Source organism: Vombatus ursinus, unplaced genomic scaffold (genome assembly GCF_900497805.2).
Source record: "Vombatus ursinus unplaced genomic scaffold, bare-nosed wombat genome assembly UNPS02014807.1, whole genome shotgun sequence".
NCBI classification, from domain to species: domain Eukaryota; kingdom Metazoa; phylum Chordata; class Mammalia; order Diprotodontia; family Vombatidae; genus Vombatus; species Vombatus ursinus.
Genome location: NW_020954585.1, coordinates 29,346,621 through 29,367,117, shown reverse-complemented (window position 1 = coordinate 29,367,117; position 20,497 = coordinate 29,346,621). Strand labels below are relative to the sequence as shown.

General features: G+C 38.9%; 1 protein-coding gene across 2 annotated transcripts in view; it reads left to right on the top strand.

Annotated features, from left to right (window-relative positions):
• Positions 1 to 221: 221 nt before the first annotated feature.
• Positions 222 to 20,497, top strand: part of DTWD2 (DTW domain containing 2) — a 131,443-nt gene continuing 111,167 nt past the window's right edge. Inside the window, exon 1 of one of the 2 annotated variants that reach the window (XM_027874968.1) lies at positions 222 to 457. In XM_027874968.1, coding sequence (XP_027730769.1) covers positions 222 to 457 — 236 coding nt within the window. Of the gene's footprint in view, positions 458 to 965; positions 1,077 to 20,497 lie in introns of those variants that run through there. The other variant, XM_027874969.1, reaches the window with a different exon arrangement.

The window sequence follows — 20,497 nt, the reverse complement described above, 5'->3', positions numbered from 1 at the left end:
CAGCCCCGCCACTCTCCTCTCCCGGTTCTCCGGCGTCGGGGGCGCGACTCCCGCGCCCACCCGAGCGAGGCCGGGAGGCGGGCGCGGGCCGCACGAGGGCGGCCCAAAGAACCCGCCTCCCCGCGACTGACGCGACTGAGCCCACGCGGCCGAGCGCTGTCCCCGGCCCTTGGGCGCCCCCCGGCGGAGCCAGTCCCGCGGTCCGACAGCCCGAGCACGTCATGGAGACGGAAGCGGCGGTTGGTGGCTCGGCCGAGGCTGCGTTGGCGGGATCTGGCGCGGGGGCAACGGAGCCCCTCATACCGCAGGAGACGGCCAGGGAGGGCGAGGGCGCCGTGGAGTCAGCAGAAGCGACGCTCCCCTTCCCTGACCCGGAGAATGACGGCAACTGCGCAGACGGGCTCTGGGAGCTGCCGGTAGAGCACGCCCTGAGGAGGCCGGAGTGCAGCCGCTGCAGGTGACCGGGTGGCGAGCTGGCTGGGGCAGGGCTTGCGCGGACGCGAGGGGAGGGCTCTGGGAGGGCGGTGCGCGCACAGCGCCTCCTGCGGAAGAAAAAGCGTGGTGCCGGCGCCTAGTGCGTGGTGGCGCAAGCCCCGTGTGGTCACCCACCCTGTCCTCCCCTCCCTTCCTCTCCCGCCCCGCTTACACCGCGGGAAGCACTTCCTGTCGGGGGGGCGTGTTTCCTCCTTGCGTGTCGCCTGGGGTCGAGCGTGCCTCTACTCCGCCCCAGACTGCGCGCGTTGCCTGCTTCGTTTTAGTCCCTTCAGTTCTGATAAGCTTAGTACTAGGATCAGAGGTTTAGCACGTACAGGGACCTCAGAGGCCATTGGCCACCCAACCCCCTCGTTTAACAGACGGAAACGGTAGTTAAGTGAGTTGCCCAGGGTCACACAGAGGGGCGGCGTCGCAGGCGAGATCTCTGCCAGGCCCCCGACTGTGGAGCCCGGGCCCTCGCTCCTCCGCCCCGGGCAGCCCGGTCACGTTTTATGCATGAGAGAGCCCGGAGCCCAGGGAGCTCCTCGGGTGCAAGTTTTCCGCATGCATTTTCTTGTCTCCTGGCACAGATTAGAATGGAGGTATGCCAAAAGTCCTAGTGCAGCTTTAAACCCATTTGGGACGCAATAGATCAGTCTGTAATTGTTTTTGGTTTTTTTGGCTAGGCAATTGGGCTAAGTGACTTGCCCAGGGTCACACGGCTAGTGTTATTTGGCTAAGGCTGTATTTGAACTCAGGTCCTCCTGAATCCAGGGCCGGTGCTCTATCCACTGCACCACGTAGCTGCCCCGGATCAGTTTGTGATTGGCTGAATCAGTACCTGTTTTAGTCTTTAAGCAGAACCGAGGTTGCCACTTTTGAATTTTAAAGTTTTACAATATAAATTACACCTTAAATTATATATAATATGGTCTTAGTGCTAATGAATTTTATTGTATTCTAATTCTCTGGATATTTGTAGTCCCCAAGTAGTATATATGTATGTAAGTCTGTATATGTTTTTGCTGTTGTTTCTAGATTTACTCAAATATGCACATATGTATACACACATTTACACAGTATACAAATAGTCTGACATCATATGTATGTATGTATGTATAAATAATAACTTCCCTGGCCCCTACTGAAGGTTAGATCTTAGATTTCATCTCCTTCCCCAGGGTTCTGGTACCCTTAAGGGAGTTTAGGTTTAGTTTCTTCACCATTGGCTCACGATCCTTGCACCTCAGTTATGTTTAACTACCTATCAGATCTAACAGTAATTAGCTTTTATAAAAGAATATTTACTTAAAAGTTTTTTTTTAACTTTATTTTTATTTAGTATTTCATTTTCCCCCAGTAACATGTAAAAACAATTTTTAACATTAGTTTTTAAAACTTCTGAGTTTCAAATTCTCTCCCTCCCTCCCCACCCCATCTCATTGAGAAGGCAGGCAATTCAATATAGGTTATACATATGTAGTCATGCAAAACATATCTGTAATAGTCATGTTGTGAAAGAAAACATAGACCAAAAACAACAACAACAGAACCTCAAGAAAAGTAAGGTTTAAAAAAAAAAAAGCATGCTTCAATCTGTATTAAGACATCATCAGTTCTTTCTTTGGGGATGCTTAGCATTTTTCATCATAAGTCCTTCAGAGTTGTCTTAGATCATTCTTTTGCTGAGAATAGCTGTCATTCACAGCTTATCATCTTACAATTTTGCTGTTGCTTTGTACACAGTACATTTCGCTTTGCATCAGCCCATGCAAGTCTTTCCATGTTTTTCTGAGAGCGGCCTTATCACTTCTTATAGTACAATGGTATTCCATCATAATCATATACCATAACTTGTTCAGCCATCCCCCAGTTGATGGGCATTCCCTCAATTTCTAATTCTTTGCCCCCAGAAAAAAGCTACTATAAATATTTTTGGACATATAAATCCTTTCAGTTTTTGTTTTTTTAATCTCTTTTGGCATACAGAGCTAGTAGTGGGCTAGGTCAAAGGCTATGTATGGTTTTATAGCCCTTTGGGCATAGTTCCAAATTTCTCTACAGAATGGTTGGATCAGTTCACAACTCCACCAACAGAGCACTAATATCTCATTTTCCCCACATCCCCTTCAACATTTGTCATTTACCTTTTTTGTCCTATTAGCCAATCTAATGGGCTTGAGGTCGTACCTCAGAATTGTTTTTTAGGCAATTGGAGTTAAGTGACTTGCCCAGGGTCATACAGCCAGTGAGTATCAAATACCTGAGGCTGCATGTGAACTCAGATCCTCCTAGCTCCAGGGCCAGTGCTCTATCCACTGCACCACCTAGTTGTACCCCCCCCCCCAATTGTTTTAATTTGTGTTTCTCCAATCAGTAGTGAGTTAGAGTGCTTTTCATATGGCTATAGATAGCTTTGACTACTTCATCTGAAAACTTATCATATCTTTTGATCATTTATCAATTGGGGAATGGCTGTTATTTTTATAAATTTGACTCAGTTCTCTGTGTTTGAGAAATGAGGCCTTTATCAGAGAAACTTGCTTCAAATTTTTTTTCATAGTTACTATTGCTAACTATATTTCCCTCTATCCTATCCCCCCACCACCATTTATTCTGTTGTCTCTCCTTTCATCCTGTCCCTCCTCAAAAGTGTTTTGCTTTTGACTACCTCCTCCCACAATCTGCCCTCCCTTCTATTATTCCTCACCCCCCCAAAATCCCCTTCCCCTCCTACTTTCCTGTAGAGTAAGATAGATTTCTAGCCCAATTGAGTGTGTATGTTATTCTCTCTTTGAGCCAATTCTGATGAGAATAAGGTTCATTCACTCCCCCTTACCTCCCTTCTCTTCCCCTCCACTGTGAAAACCTTTTCTTGCCTCTTTGATGTGAGATAATTTACCTCTATTATACCTCTTCCTTTTTCTTTCTCCTCTCTCATCCCCTTGATTTTATTTTTTAGATATCATCCCTTCACATTCAATTCACACCTGTGCCCTCTGTCTGCATATACTCCTTGTAACCACCTAATAATGAGAAAGGTCTTATGAGTTACAAATGTCATCCTCCTATAGAGGAATGTAAACAGTTTAACCTTATTAAGTCCCTTATGATTTCCCTTTTCTTTTTCTTTTTACCTTTTTATGCTTCTCTTGACTCTTGTATTTGAAAGTCAAAATTTCTATTCAGCTCTGGTATTTTCATAAAGAATGCTTGAAAGCCCTCTATCTCATTGAATATCCATTTTTCCCCCTGAAGGGTTGTACTCAGTTGTTTGGGTAGGTGATTCTTTGTTGTAATCCTAGCTCCTTTGCTTTCCAGAATATCATATTCCAAGCCTTGTGATCCTTTAATGTAGAAACTGCTAAATCTCATGTTATCCTGACTGTGGCTCCACAATACTTGAATTGTTTCTTTCTGGCTGCTTGCAATATCTCTTTGATCTGGGAACTCTGGAATTTGATTATAATATTCCTGGCAATTTTCATTTTGGGATCTCTTTCAGAAGGTGATTGGTGGATTCTTTCAATTTCTATTTTACCCTCTAGTTCTAGAATATCAGGGCAGTTTTCCTTGATAATTTCTTGAATGATGATGTCTGGGCTCTTTTTTTTGATCATGGCTTTCAGATAGTTCAATAATTTCTAAATTCTCTCTCCTGGATCTGTTTTCCAGGTTAGTTGTTTTTCCAGTGAGATATTTCACATTGTCTTCTATTTTTTCATTCTTTTGGTTTTGTTTTATTGTTTCTTGATTTCTCATAAAGTCACTAGCTACTATTTGCTCCATTCTAATTTTTAAGGAATTATTTTCTTCAGTGAGCTTTTGGACCTCCTTTACCATTTGGCCAATTCTGCTTTTTAAGACATTCTTCTCCTCATAGGCTTTTTGGCCCTCTTTTACTATTTGGCCCAGTCTGTTTTTTAAGGTGTTATTTTCTTCATTACTTTTTTTGTGTGTGTGTGTGTGTGTCTCCTTTAGCAAGCTGTTGACTTGTTTTTCATGATTTTCTTACATGACTCTCATTTCTCTTCCCAATTTTTCCTCTAGCTCTCTTACTTGATTTTCAAAATCCTTTTTGAGCTCTTCCATGGCTTGAGACCAATTCATATTTTTCTTGGAAGCTTTGGATACAGGAGCTTTGACTTTGTTGCACCATAGTAACTTTCTATAGTCAGTTTTTTCCCTCGTTATTTGCTCATTTTCCCAACCTATTACTTGGCTTTTAACTCTTTGTTAAAGTAGGGCTCTGCTTCCAAGGTGGAGGGTGCACTGTCTCAAACTTCAGGGGTTTTGTGCAGGTGTTTTCAGAGATACTTGCAGGGACCTGTAAATTTTCAGTTCTTCCCAGGTGGTATGATCTAAGGAGAGGTGTTGATTACTCTCCTCACCTGTGCTCTGGTCTGTGAGTGACCACAAACCCTCTCTTCTGCCCTGAATCTGTGAAGAGGGTATCCCTTCCACTGTGGCCCCAAGCTCTGCTGTGCTACTGCTCCACTTCACCCTGGGGCTGCCACCCAGGACTGCAACCCAGATCTGAGTATGGGCAAAGCAATCAAGTCCTGCCTTAGGGCTAGCAAATCTCCTTCTGACTAGTGGTTCAACCCCTTTACCATATGTGAGCTAAGAGCTCTGGAAGCAGCTGCTACTGCTGCTTGTGCTGATTCTGCTGATTCAGTCACTCCCAAAGGCTTGTTCCTGGTTTGTTGTCGCTGTGCTGGTCTGCGCTCCATTCTCACCCAGGTGCTACAGACCTTTCCTGCTGACCTTCTAAGTTGTTTTTGGTGTCTGTGGGCTGAGAGGGCTGGAAAGTGCTACTGCTGCCAGTGATTCAGTCATCCTAAGGCCTGCTCCTAATTTGTTGGGGCCTAGTCTGTGCTGTGCTGGACTGTGCTCCTTTCTCACCTTAGTGCAACATCCCTTTCCTGCTAACCTTCCAAGTTGTCTTAGGCTGGAAATTTGTTTTACTTCATCTTTTTTGTGGGTTCTGCTGCTCTGGAATTTGTTTAGAGTCATTTTTAAAAGGTATTTGGAGGGGTTTGGGTGAGAGCTCAGGTGAGTCCCTGCCTTTACTCTGCCATCTTGGCTCTTCCACCTATGTCCGACTGTTTCATGGCCCCATGCCAGGTCTTTCTGTCCTCTATTATCTCCTGAAGTCCGTCCAAGTTCATGTTGGTTGTTTCCATGACAGTATCTATCCATCTCATTCTCTGCCACCCCCTTTTCTTTTTGCCTTCCATTTTTCCCAACATCAGTCTTTTCTAATGGGTCCCATCTTCTCATTATGTGGCCAAAGTATTTAAGCTTCAGTTTCAATATTTAACCTTTCAGTGAATTGCCTGAATTGATTTCTTTAAGTATTGATTGATTTGATCTCCTTGCTGCCCAAGGGACTCTCAAAAGTCTTCTCCAGCATTACAATTCATGTCCATTCTGTGATGCTTAGCTTTCCTTTATAGTCTAACTCTCACAGCTATACCTTACTGCTGGAAAAGCCACAGATTTGACTATATGGACCTTTGTTAGCAAGGTGATATCTCTGCTTTTGAGTATGCTGTCCAGATTTGCCATAGCTTTCCTTCCAAGGAGCAAGTGTCTTTAAATTCATGGCTGTAGTCACCATCTACAGTGATCTTTGAGCCCAAGAATATAAAATCTGCCAGTGGTTCCATTTCTTCTCTCTCTCTTTGCCAGGAAATGATGGAACTAGTTGCCAAGATCTTTTTTTTGATGTTAAGCTTCAAGCCAGCTTTTACACTCTCCTCTTTCACCCTCATCAAGAGGCTGCTTAATTCTTCTTTACTTTCTCTCATCAGAGAGGTATCATCTGCACATCTGAGATTGTTGATATTTCTCCTGGCAATCTTAATTCAGGCTTTTGATTTATCTAGCCTGGCATTTCGCTTGAAGTGCTCTGCATGTAATTTAAATAAATAATAGGTGACAATATACAGCCTTGTTGTACTCCTTTTCCAAACTTTAACTAATCAGTTGTTCCATGTTCAGATCTAACTGTTACTTCTTGACCTACAAAGGTGTTTCAGGAGGCAAGTAAGATGATCTGGTATTCCCATTTCTTTGAGGACTTGCCACATTTTGTAGTGATCAGCAGAGTCAAAGGCTTTGGTATAATCAGTGAAGTAGAAGCAGATATTTTTCTGCAGTTCCTTTGCTTTCTGTATATTCCAGTGAGTGTTGGCAATTTACTCTCTAGTTTCTCTGCCTCTTCAAAAACCAGGCTGCTCTCCTGGGAATTCTTGCTTCACGTATTGCTGAAGCATAGCTTGTAGAATTTCAAATATAACCTTGCTGGCATGTGAGATGAGTGCAGTTGTTCAGTAATTTAAAAATTCTTTGACATTGCCCTTCTTTAGGATTGGTACATAAACTGATCTTTTCCAATCCACTGGCCACTGCTGAGTTTTCCAAATTTGCTGGCATATTGAATACAACACTTCAACAGCATCATCTTGTAGGATTTTAAATGCTCAGCTGTAATTCCATCACCTCCATTAGCTTTATTGTTAGCAGTGCTTTCTAAGACCTGCTTGACTTCATTCTCCAGGATGTATGGCTCTAGATCAATAACCACATCATCATGCTTATTGGTGATGTTATGACCTTTTTTGGTATTGGTCTGTGTGTTCTTGCTGCTGCTTCTTAACCTCTCCTACTTCTGTTAAGTCTCTATCATTTTTGTCTTTTATCATGCCTATTCTTGCATGAAACATTACCTCTCTTTTTCTTAAAGAGAAAATATCTCTAATTTTCTTGAAGAGATTATTTTTTGTTTTTCTCATTTTATTGTTTTCTTTCATTTCTGTGTATTACCCATTTAAGACAACTTTCTTATCTCTTTGCTCTTCTCTAGAATCTACATTCAGCTGGGTATATCTTTCCCTTTTTCCTTTCCTTTTTGCTTTCCTTCTTTCCTCAGTTACTTGTAAATCCTCATCAGACAGCCATTTTACTTTCTTGCTCTTCTTTTTCTTTGGGATGTTTTTTGTTGTTACCTCCTGTACCGGCCGCGCCGACCCTGTGTCGGTCGCGCCGACCCTCTCCTCCTATAAGGAGCAGGCTACCAGAGTCATACTCACTTCCGAGTCTTCGGTCCTCAGCCGGATAAACACACAGAGATGAGCCATTGGGAGGCGCCAACACCAGAGCCTTATTCAGAGGCCATCACAGCAAGCCATCACAGCAAGCCCAAGCAGCAAGCCCAAGCAGCAAGGCCAGAGCAACAGAGCAGGAGCCAAGAGAGAGAGCGCGTGATCTGACCACGCTTGTTCCTAACTACCTACTTAGCCCTTCCTCCCCAGCCCGCTTACTAGCCAATGATTGTAGGGTCAGATACCTGAAGGGGCTGTCTGAGTTTAGCACACCAAGGAAGAGGGAGTGACGTAGGAGGCTAGGACCGGATACAGGAAGGAGGCATCTGGGATTAGAGCATAGACAGAGTACGTGACCTAGGAAGTCAGACTCAGATACTGGGAGGAGGGGTCTGGGGTCAGTGCTACACAAAGGGACCCAGGAAGTCAGGAAGGTCACAAGATGGAGGCGTCTGGGGTTGACGTTGCATATAGGGAGGGGACTAAGCAAAGGGAACTCAGTCCTCCGGCTACTTCCTTGCACCCAGCTTATCTCACATAGCACTGCCCACTGCCTCAGGGCTTCTCTGTACCCAGCCCATCCCAGTTCACCACGACTCTGCCTACCACAGCCCCTGCCTCGACTTCCAAAATACCCAGATTCTACCCTACTCTTGCCACAGCGCCCAACTGGCAACTGCCAACATCAGACAGTCCCTCACAACCTCCTCTACAGTATCTCAAACCTCTGTGCATAGTTCTTTGTGTACTCTATCTACCAGATTTAATCCCTTAAATCTATTTATCATTTCCATGTCATATTCATAAAGGATGTTATTTAGGTCATACCTATATGGTCTGATGGTTTTCCTTACTTTCTTCAGTTTAAGCCTGAATTTTGAATTGTTTGAATTTTTTTTGAATCATCCAGAGGAAGAACTGATAAATAGAAATATGTATAGAATAATTTTACATCTATATCTAGTCCTATTTGTATCTAATGATAGCCATCTCTAGGGCAGGGGAGGGGGATGGTGAGAAAAAAAAAGAAAAAAAGAAATTTACATGATAATTTTGTTGTATATTTGAAAGGAATAGCAAGTTGTGCATAGTAGATTTGCAGTTTCATGTTCAATTATCTTTTTATTGTACTATATTATGGAAATGCTTGTTTTATTCCATACATTAAACATAAAATAAAAAAATTAAGCCTGAATTTTGCAATAAGAAACTCAAAACAAAGACCTAACATGGAGTCAAATGCTCCCATGCTAGCTCCATGTTAAGGCTTTGTCTTATGTCTATAATGATTCCTGGCTCAATAAGGATGATGGACTTCTTTTCCTCTTTGTTATAATAAAAGCCAGATGAGTGCTGTGTATATATAAAAAGATACAATATGGAAGTTTATAAAATATCTAACAACTCGTAAGTATTCAAATGGATCTGTGTTCTAATTGGTTTGATTTTCCTTCCGTTCCTTAGTATCCTCTGAAGCTATTACCCCTGTTATAACTTCACTTTCTTCCTTTCCCAAGCTCAACTTGATAATTAGTTCAATTCTGCACTCTTTTCTTGAATTCCTTACCCCTGTCCTTTTGATGTGCGCACCTTGTCAAGCCCAACCTTGGCTTTCTCCCACTATGCATCTCCTCTCCTAGGTGCCGCTGAGTGGAGCTGGAGGAAATCATAATAAGCCAGTTTGGACCAATATACATTGATGTAATCTAATCTCAGACTGAGTCTCCACTGAAGCAAAGCAATCCTTTTAATCCTCCATAACTGAGATTCTATTTTTGCATATTTAACCTGTTCCACTGATCCACCACTCTATTTCTTAGCCAGTACCAAGCAGTTTTGATGATTGCTGCTTTATAATACAATTTAAGATCTGGAATAGCTAGGTCACCTTCCCCTGCATTTCTTTTCATTAGTTCCCTTGATATTCTGGACCTTTTGTTCTTCTAATTGAATCTTGTTATTATTTTTCTAACTCTATAAAATAATTTTTTGGTAGTTTGATTGGTATGGCACTGAATAAATAAATTAGCTTAGGTAGAATTGTCATATTTATTATATTAACTCGGCCTACCCATGAGCAACTGATGTTTTTCCAGTTATTTAGATCTGACTTTATTTGTGTGAAAAGTGTTTTGTAATTGTGTTCATATAGTTTTGTGTTTGTTTCTGTAGGTAGACTCCTAAATATTTTATAATGTCTACAGTAAGTTTAAATAGAATTTCTCTTTCTATCTCTTGCTGTTGGGCTTTGTTGGTAATATATAGAAATGCCAATGATTTATGTGAGTTTATTTTATAGCTTGCAACTTTACTGAAGTTGTTTATTATTTCAAGTGGTTTTTTACTTGATTCTCTAGGATTCTTTAAGTATAACATCATGTCATCTGCAAAGAATGATAGCTTTGTTTCTTCTTTGCCTATTCTAATACCTTCAATTTCTTTTTATTCTCTTATTGCTAAAGTTAACGTCTCCAGTACGATATTGAACAACAGTGGTGATAATGGACATCCTTGTTTCACCCCCTATCTTATTGGAAATGCTTCTAGCTTGTCCCTATTACATATGATGCTTGCTGTAGGTTTTAGGTAGATGCTATTTATTATTTTAAGGAAGACTCCATTTATTCCTAAGGAGCATATATTCTATCAGAAGAGACAAGGACACACACACATATGCATACATATATACATATATACATATATACATATATCTGTGTGTATGCATATAGTAATATGAAGAGGATAAATATAAATTGTATTAAAAAAAAGTAGTTGAATAGGAGAGCACTGACAATTGAGGGGATCAGGAAAGGCATATAGAAGGTTGTGCTTGAGTTGGGTGTTGAAGGAAGAAAGGGAATATGTGAGGCAGAGATAGGGAGAGAATATATTCTAGGCATGATGAATAGCCAATGCGAAAGCACAGAGATGGGAAGTGGAGGGTCATGAATGAAAAAGAGAGAGGGAAGGACAATTTAGTTGTATCATAGAGCGTGAGAGGGGAAGAAATGTCCAGTGAGGCTCAAAAAGTCCATTGGGGCCAGGTTGTCTAATCTAGAGCAGATTGAATAGGGGAGTCACATGGCTAGATCTTCACTTAAGGAAAATTATTTTGGCAACAATGGATAGAATGGACTGGAGTGATGAGTGACTGGAGGCAGGAAGCTGTCATGGTAATCTAGGTAAGAAGTGATGGGGGCCTGAACTAAAGTAGTAGCTGTGTGAGTAGAGGAGAGGAGTCAGATTTGAGAAATATGACCATCTGACCATCTCCTCACCATATCCCCTACATTCTTGCCACCTCAGCCCCTAAACACTTCCATCCCCTCACCCTCTCATCTTTCTTTCACTATAATCTTGAACTCTGCTTCTGCATCTCCCTGGCTCTGATAAGAGATAAGATATCTTCTGAGAACTATTTCTCAGCTTTTCCTCACCATGTTGCTTACACTCTGGCCACCATCCTCATTTCTCCTGCCCTACCTCTTTCTAGGTATTCTGGCTCTTTTAGTGAGCTTTTGCCTTTTCGTGCTGGGAATCACTTTGTGGCCATTTCTATATCCTACCTCCTTTCCTGTATCTTTTCCCCTTACCTCTTTCCCTTCCCTAGCCCTATGCTGCTTTTTTGGCTTTCAGAATGTAAATTCATTAAGCGATCATCTTGCGTATTTCTGTTTTTATCCCCTGCACTTAGCATAGTGTCTGGATCAGAGTAAGTGCTTAATAAATATGTATTTTTTGTTTATCTTGAATCGAGCAGAACAAATCTATTCCTCTTTCACATAATTGCCTTTCAAATACTTGAAAGTAGTCAACCATGCTCCTTCCCTCTTCAGTTGTCTCTTCTTTATGCTGAAACATCACCATTTCTTCAAATTAGTCAAGGCCTTTCACCATCCCAGTTGCTTTTCTCTGAATATTCTCCAGCTGATTAATATGCTTCCTAAAATGAGATTTTCAGAATGTCAGAATAGTCTTAATAGGGCAGGGCTATCACCTTTCTAGTCCTGGACACTAGGTTTCTTAATATAGCCTAAGATCACATTAGCTTTTTAAATTGCTGTATTACATAGTTGATTCATACTTTTTGGTCTGAGTTCCTTACCTTGCGGTCAGATCTGCAGAGCTGCCATTTGCCTCTTTTTCCTGCTCCCTGCACGGCATCAGGCCTGCCACTGCTGAATCTGTGACCCTTTCTGGGCACAGGCTCCATTATTGTCTTCTCACTGAAAAGTTTTGGGGGACTTCTTCTTGGCCAGACTCAGCCCGCCTGTGCCCACAGACCTCTATCTATTTCCCTTTGTTGACCTCAGTTAGAAAAAAATGACTCAGTGATTTTTCCTTTGATTTCCTAGTCATGACTTGTTCTGCTGCTCTTTCTAGTTTTTTGAGGGAGTATCTATTGGGGAGAATTAGGCTGTACTGCTTTCTTTAACTTCACTGTCTTTGCTGGTTTCTGGTTCCAGTATTTTAAAGGAATCAGAAGTTATAGCTGTTGAAAAGAGAATTTTAGTTGGCAGCTTCTTCTGCCCCTTCCATTCCTAGAGTACAGATGTAACTCTAGTTGGATCTTTTCCTAGAGCTAATACATTGTATAAATATTTATCTATGACTTTGTGTTGTTACTGTTAATAAATTATATGGGCAGTTAATATTGATGTTTGTGTAACCCTATGAGTTCAGAGTTTGAAACTGAAAGAGGAAAGAAAGCTTATGGGGAAAGAGGGTTTCTCTAGTTTTTATAAGCCAGGGTTGGTGTGTAGAGCTAATTAATCAATTGGTTAATAAGAGATTTTGAATTTTCAGTGTGTTTTTTTTTTTGTGTGTGTGTTGTTAGTCATACCTACTAGACTGCCTTTGAATCTGGTGAGAGGATAAGGTAAAAAACTAGCAGTAGGTAGAGGGGTTAGGATTGGGTATGTTTGTACTCAAGAGCATTAGAGAGGTATTACACCCTCCATCACAGTCAAATCTAAATAATGATTGCTCCATGGTGTGTGTGTGTGTGTGTGTGTGTGTGTGTGTGTGTGTGTAATCTTCTTCATGGGTTTGCTGCATGTGGGTAGGCAAAAATTGCTATATTAGAAAGGACATTTACCAATAAAAAACTGGAAAAATGTCCAGAGGTAGGTAACTAAAATAACAGTAGCTAGTGTTTATATACCACTTTAACATTTGCAACTACTTTACAAATATTAACTCATTTCAGCCTTATAATTTCTCTGTGATATAAGTATCACAGCTATTGTCACCATTTTATAGATGAAGAAATTGAGCCTCTTAGAGTTAAAATGACTTGCCCATGGTCGCATAGCTAGTCAATGTCAAAGGCTGGATTTGAACCCAAGTCCTCTCTCAGGAGGAAGATAAAATTTGTCTTCAAATACTTGAAGGGCTATCAAGTGGAAGATGATAAGATAAAAAGATAAGGTGATGAGGTAAATTTAATATACTTCACCCAGAAGATAGAACTAGGGAACTGTGGGTAGGAATTACAAAGAAACAAATTTAGTCTTGAGGTAAGAATAAGCTTCCTAATAATTAGATCCATCTAAAAGTGCAGTGAGCTTTCTTGGGGTGTGTAGTAGGTTCCTTCTTGGAAGTCCTTAGGTACAACTAGATGGCTAATGTTCAAAAATGTTTTAGAAGGAATTCTTCTTATGCTGGTTAGACTATATGTCTTATAGGTACTTTTCAACTCTGAGATTCAGTGATTCTTGTGAACCGGAATTCTGGTTTTGTAAAATTTTTCCAACTTTTCTTTAATAAATTTATCTTGAAAAATGAGATTCCCCCTTTAAAAAAATTCTTAGCTTTTGTATTGTAATGACGGAAGCTAACTAACATCTGTTCCTAAATACAGATAAATTATAGTTATGAAGAAGGCAAGGTCCTACTGTATAAATCAGATCTATTTATATAGAAATATGCCTAAATATATGTTATTATTTTCTGAATTAGTTTTAAAAGATATATTTCTTCAAAGTTTGCTATTCTGAATAAAGTTAGCTAGTTTGAGAAACATTTTAAATGCGTATGGATTTTGAGTAGTCTTTTGCAGAAATGGCTGTATTTCTATCTTGCTTTAGAGTGTTTTTTAAAACATTACCTACATATTCATTTTACATAACTTAGCACTTACATACCACTTTAAAATACACCTCTTAAGTTATTCCTTACAAGTCCCCTTTTAAGAAGGTAAGTACAGTTAACTCTAAACCATCCATTTTATGTGGTTTATCTTTGGTGAATTTTGAGTGCCAGACCAATTTCTTTATTCCATCAATACTTCTGAGCTGCCTTTCCCTGCAAACAATTGCTATGTAATCAGGATAGCTAACTATTTCACCACTGTTTTGCATCCCTTATATTTAGAAATTCTACTACCCTACTGCCCTCTTTGTTAATGTGGGTAAAAATTAGCTATATTTTTAATAACTGATGAAATTTATTTAACTTCAGGCCCCTAATTGACCCTGAGATGGACAAAACCTTGTATGGTTTGACCCATCTTGCCTCTGATAGTGTTGTATCTATGGACAAGAATCATAAAAGTATTTACAAATCCTGTGTCTTATATGGTAGGATATATTTAAATATCCATCAGAAAACACACATTTTAAAGTGCCTGTTCTGTGCTATGTGCTATGTTCACTGTGCTATGCACTTGGGATACAAATACAATAAATAAAATAATCTTTACTCTTGCATATCTGTCATCTAAAGTGTTTGACAAGCAAATATTTTTTTTCTGGTACTGTTTTCTTTCTAACAATGCTCCAAATGCCTCTTTTATTGAACATTCATTTTTTTTTTCATTATTTGTTAAGCTCAGGTTTGCATGGTATGTCACCTTGGGTTGCATCTTGAGCTCCCTTGCTCTTCAGAACACATTATTCCCTTCCCATCTGTGGTTTTTGGTAGGTACAGAAATAGTCTTGTGTTATTCAAATTTCTTTATTTTAGAAGGTCTTTCACCCCATCGTTTGCACAGTTTGTTTTTTGTCATTGACATTGTTAGGTTTAACCAGTAGGAGTTCATAGCATAGATTTTTTTTTCCCCCCGAGTTGATTTGTGGATCCTTCCAATTGGTACCTTGCTTTCTGTGTTCAGAAAGTCTGGGCAGTTTTCTTGAATTGTTTCTTGCATTATAGTGTTTAGATTTTTTGACTTGTCATAGTCTCCCTTAAGTTGCCATATCTTATCCTATCTTCGAGATCAACATGTTTTGTTTATATGGAAATCATGATTTCTTTTATACTTACTACTTTTTTGCTTCTCTTCTTCCAGTTGTTCTTCACTTCTGTGTATTTGTATTCACAATCAGCTATTCTCTCTTTCGTTTCTTTGGTGAGACTTGCCACCATGGATTCAAGTTTTTCTGTTCTGCCAGTTATTTCTGCTATGCAGATCATAGATTCTGCTTTCATATTTTTTATTTGCCTTTTAAACTATTTAGGAATATCTTGCTTTGATTTAATGCTTTGTTGGTAATTGACAACATCCTTTGTATCATCAGGTGTTGATTCATTTTTCTTTTTCTTGAAGCATTTATTCATAGATGTTTGGATTCTTTTAGCTGAGCTGGAGGCCACATTCTTTTCTGTTATTAATATATTCCTTGTTTGTTTAATCTACTTTTCTCAAGTTATTTGAGTTCCTCCTGAGATGTTTGGTAATTTTAGTCCACCCATGTATTCTCCTGTTGCTCACTTTTTGACTTTATCCCTTTGAGTGTGGTTTCCCTCAGGGCTAGATTTCAAAGCTGTCTCAGCTTTCTCCCACTTCAGGCAATTTGCATTTCACAGGCCCCAGTCTTTGCCTTCAACGGACTTCCAGGGGAACAGAACTAGCATCAGATGGATCCTGAGCTCTTTCCTTCAGGCTTAATAGAGTACTGCACAGAGACACACAAGTGTCTGGCCCCAGTTCCCTTTGTTCCTCATTTTTCTGAATGAGCTCTTTTGCCTTTTCTGCTGTTAGTTGTTTGAATTGTTACCTAGTTAGGGCTCTTTAAAATTAAAAAAAATTCACTCTGCAAAAATTTCCTTTTTTCACTCTCATTGCTATCCCTCAATTGAGAACAGAAGAAAAGCAAGAATAGTCAAGCAAATTTCTGCATTGGTCACATCCAAAAAAATGTGTTTTACTCTATAATCTTAGTGCTTCACTTCTCTATTGGGGTGGTTAGCATTTTTCATTATTAGTCCTCTCAATTTCATGGTTAGTCCTTATACTGACTAGAGTTCCTAATAACATTTTAATATGTGAGAAGGAAATATGGTGTCATATAGTGGTTCTCAAAAGTATAATCTGCTTTCCCAAGACTCTTTTGGGGTTCTGAAAGGTCAAAACTATTTTCATAGTGATAGTAACATGTTTTAATTTTTGATATGGTAAGTATCAATAGACATGGTCCATGAAAACAAAAGCTCTGTCCTTAATTTGTTTTAGGCACGTAAAGGGGTCTTGAGACCAAAAAAATTGAGAATAGCTGATGAAGTGGATAGAGAACTGGCCTTAAAGCCATGAGGATCTCTGACACAGATATGTGTGACTCTGGGAAAGCTGCTTAATTTCTCAGTTTTTTAGGCAATTTTCTGAGGAGTTCTTAACCTTTTTAATGTCATAGACCCATTGGGCAGACTGATGGAAGCCTTTAGACCCCTTCTCAGAAAAATTTTTTAAATGTATGAAATAGAAATAAATAAGATTACAAAGAATACCAATCTCAAAATAAAATTATCGGAATATTAAAAAAAAAAGGTTCACAGACCACAGGTTAAGAACTTCTGTTCTAAGACTCTAAGTTGCAGAGAAGGTACCAAACTGCACAAAGAGAGGGAGGTGAATAAAATCATAGGTCAAGGCCCTATTCCTAATAAATTACAGACAAATTTGTATATGGGAAGTTTCAACTATATCACGAAATCATCCTTGAAAGCAGAATCAAAGTTAACATAATAGTCACGTGAGACAGTACAATTAACATTATCTTGCTTTTATGGATGAAGTCTCATAGGAAGTAATTGACTTGTCCTTGGTCTTGTGGTTGGCAAGTGTCAGAATTGAGATTGGAATGTGGGACTTTTGTCTCACCATTCAGTGCTCTTTTTGTCATACCATTTTGAAAAATAGCTTTGAAGCACTAATTTTACATAGTCTTCAATTTTTAAAATGAATTTCATCTTCTTGAACTTTTCTTATTCCTGCAAATTCCCAGTTCCCTCCAATGAAGAGAAGCAAAAGCCTTTGGTGTTGTCTGTGACTAATAGTAATTTTATATAGTGCCTACTGTGTGCCAGGCACTGTGTTAAGTGCTTTACAAATATTATGTCGTTTGAGCCTCACAACAATCTTGAGTGATAAATGCTATTTTTATCTCCATTTTATTGATGAGGAAACTGAGGCAAACAAAAGTTAAGTGACTTATCCAGGGTTACATAGCTAGTAACTGTCCAAGGCCAAATTTCAGCTCAGGTCTTTATAACTGCAGACCCAGCACTCTGTCTGCTGTACTACTTAGCTGCCAAAACCTTCTTTGGGGACACATATAACATGAAGAATACAGAGACACAAGGACAATTGTCCAGAAACAACAGACCTGTGAAGATTCTTTTTGACAAAGTCTGAACTGGCTCATTCCCTCACCTTTCCTATGAGAATCAGTTTAGCACCTATAATAAAATAGATTAGCCTTATAAATGTTGTATTAAAAGTTCTGTTTCTCCTTGCTTTTATCTGTCACCTGTGGGAAGGCCTAGATTAGGAGACTGGTTGCTGTGGTTCTCAGTGATGTTGTCTGTAATTGCTAATTAACTCCCCCAAAACTCAACTGCCCCGTAACTCCTTAGCATTGCAACATGTGTGGCACTAGTCATGGTTTTGTTGGACTAACTATATCCGGATATTTCTTTCGATTTCTACTCAGCTTAGAAGACCTAGATTTCCAACTTGTGGGGAAAATTAAAATTATTTCTTCAACCACTGGATAAATATCTAATTTTTTGAGGTTAGTGCAGTATGAGTGTAGAGTAGTGATCATGCTCTAAAGGTTATGATAGATGGGATAGCAGCAGGATAAGAACTAGAGAAAATAGCTTGAAAAGGAAGAAATGGGCTTTCAAGACTATTTAAAGAGAGAAACTGAGAGACAGGTAAGGGAAGAGTAGCATTTGGTTGTGGTCCTAGGAAATTCTGCTTGGTCTTAGAGAAATTTGTCAAGTCTGTTTTACACAGCTATTCAATCTAATTCTTCCTCTATATGCATCTCTATGCTGTACACTAAATAATCATAGATGAGCTAGAAGGGGACTCTGGTTATGTACTTAGTATGACCCTTTCATTTTACAGATGAAGAAAGGGAAGCTCAGAGAGACTAAATTATTTGCCCAAACTTACACAACTGATTAGTCAAATCTGTTCTAGCTTATAAAAATATAGATTCTATTTAATGTAGAATGATTCTTAGTAAATGGGAAAAGCACTCGACCTAGAAGTTCTAGTACTGTCTCTGTAGTACCAACCCACTTGGAAAAATCACATAACTTCAGTGGATCTCAGTTTCCTTATATGTAAAATGTAACTACTTTATCCTGCTATTATGAGGATTAATTACATGAAATAATGAAGGTGAAAGCACTTAGTAAATATATAGCAGGAAAATTCCAAATATGATATAACAATAAAAGCACGTGATTATACTATTAATCTCATAAAATTTCAATAAAATATAGTATTTATGTTGAAAACATTAAAAAGCATAGATACAGAAGTACCTTTCTTCAATGTGATCAAAAGTATTTGAAGTAAAAAGCTAGCATTATTTCTTTTTTTTTTTGCTTTTTGGTGGGGCAATCAGGGTTAAGTGACTTGCCCAGGGTCACACAGCTAGTAAGTGTCAAGTGTATGAGGTCAGATTTGAACTCGGATCCTCCTGACTCCAAGGCCAGAGATCTACTCACTATGCCACCTAGCTGCCCCTAGCATTATTTCTAGTGGAGAAACATTAGCTTTCCCAGTAAAATCAAGGATAAGGCAAAGGTGTCCATTTTCTATACTATTAGAAAAATGATAGAAACACTAGTATGGAAATTATAAAAGAAAAATAAATTGAAGGAATAAGTGTAAGAAAAAAGGAGGCAAAATCATCTCTATTTGAAATCAATATGATGATTTTCTTAGGAAATTCTAAGGGAATTTTTCCTTTTTCTTTTTGAAATAAATTTTCTTTTCAATTAATGTTCATTAATTGAATTATTGAATAAGTTGAATTAATTTATTTTCTTTTTCCCTTAGCCCCTGCTGCCACTAGAAAAAACTAAAAAACCTTGTAACAAATTTGTATGATCAAGGAAGGTTGATTTCTGCATTGGCCATGTTAAAAAAATTCACTCATTTTGCATATTTAGTCTATCACCTCTCTGTCAGAGGTAGGCAACATTCTTTATTATTGGCCCTCTGGCCTTAGGTTTGGTCATTGTATGGATCACAATTCTTAAGTCTTTCATTGTTGTTATTGTATAAATTGTTCTTGTTCTGTTCACTTTATTCTGTATCAGTTCATCCAAGTGATCCCATATTTTTCTAAAACTCTCATTTGTCCTTTCTTATGGATTATGGTATTCCATCATATTTATATATCATAATTTTTTTAGCCATTCCCCAACTGATAGACTCTGCCTTAGTAGAAAGCAGATAGTTTTGATGGCTTTCCACATAAAATCTAAACTTCTTTGTCTGGATTTGAAAGCCTTCTACAGAATGGCATAATCCTTCCTATTATGTTGTACTTCCTGGTATGCTGTCTTTTATTTAGTCAAATCATTCTGTGTTCTATGAATTTCATTTAGTCAAACCATTTTGTGTGCTATGTAGAAGCAATCTCATCACTGGTCATGTTTTATACATAAATACCTCATATAATGCGAACCAGCATACAGTTAGCTTGGGATCAACAAATGTTTGATTGGTTTGGGGGTGGTCAAGAAGGATTTGGAGCATGGAGTTTTGCTCAGGAAGAGTATCACAGAGATGAAGCTTTAGCTATCAAAGGACGGGAGAAGAGAAAGTACCAGGATTCTGAGATAATTGTCTAAGGTGGCAATATTGTAATGAGGCTAAAATGAAAGCACTTTAAATATGTTATTTCATTTGATCTCATGAATTTGTAAGGATCAAATGAGGTTTTATGATACTATGTTATTTGATTTTTAATAATACTAGTATGTTATTTTTAGGAAGTAGGGGTTCAAGTCCTTCTTTTAACATTTGATAGCATTGTTTCCATGGTTGAACTATGAAAACAGCCATACATAATATATATTAACAGATCAGACCATCTAATGATGCAGTCAATATTGTTTGGAATAATGATAATGATAATAGTATCTATCATTTATAAAGTGCCTACTATATGCCAGGCACTGTGCTAAGTTCTCTACAAATATTATCTCATTGATCCTCACAATAACCTTAGAATGTAGGTGTTATTATTATCCCCATTTTACAGGTGAGGAAACTAAAGCATATAGGTTAAGTGACTTGCCAAGTGACATGCAGCTATTGAGTGCCTGAGACCAGCTTGAACTTAGGTCTTCCTAACTCTAGGTTCAGTGCTCTATCTACTGAACCTGCCTAGCTATTAAAAAGTAGTTTGTTGTAATAATTTAAAAAGTTACTGGATTTAAAATTCTTCTCTTATTATACAGTAATTGCTTCATGTTTTCTCTTCTAGTAACCATGATTTTTTTGGAGCCATTTTTTTCAATTTGGTTTTCTTAGTATTTAATAGTACAAAGAGATGTTTTTTGAAACAGGAATAGAGTTAGATGCTTGTACTCAGAATTCAGAGCACCTTGTAGGTTTTCTTACGTAATTATTGCTTAAACATAGCAAAAGCTCTGAACTAAGA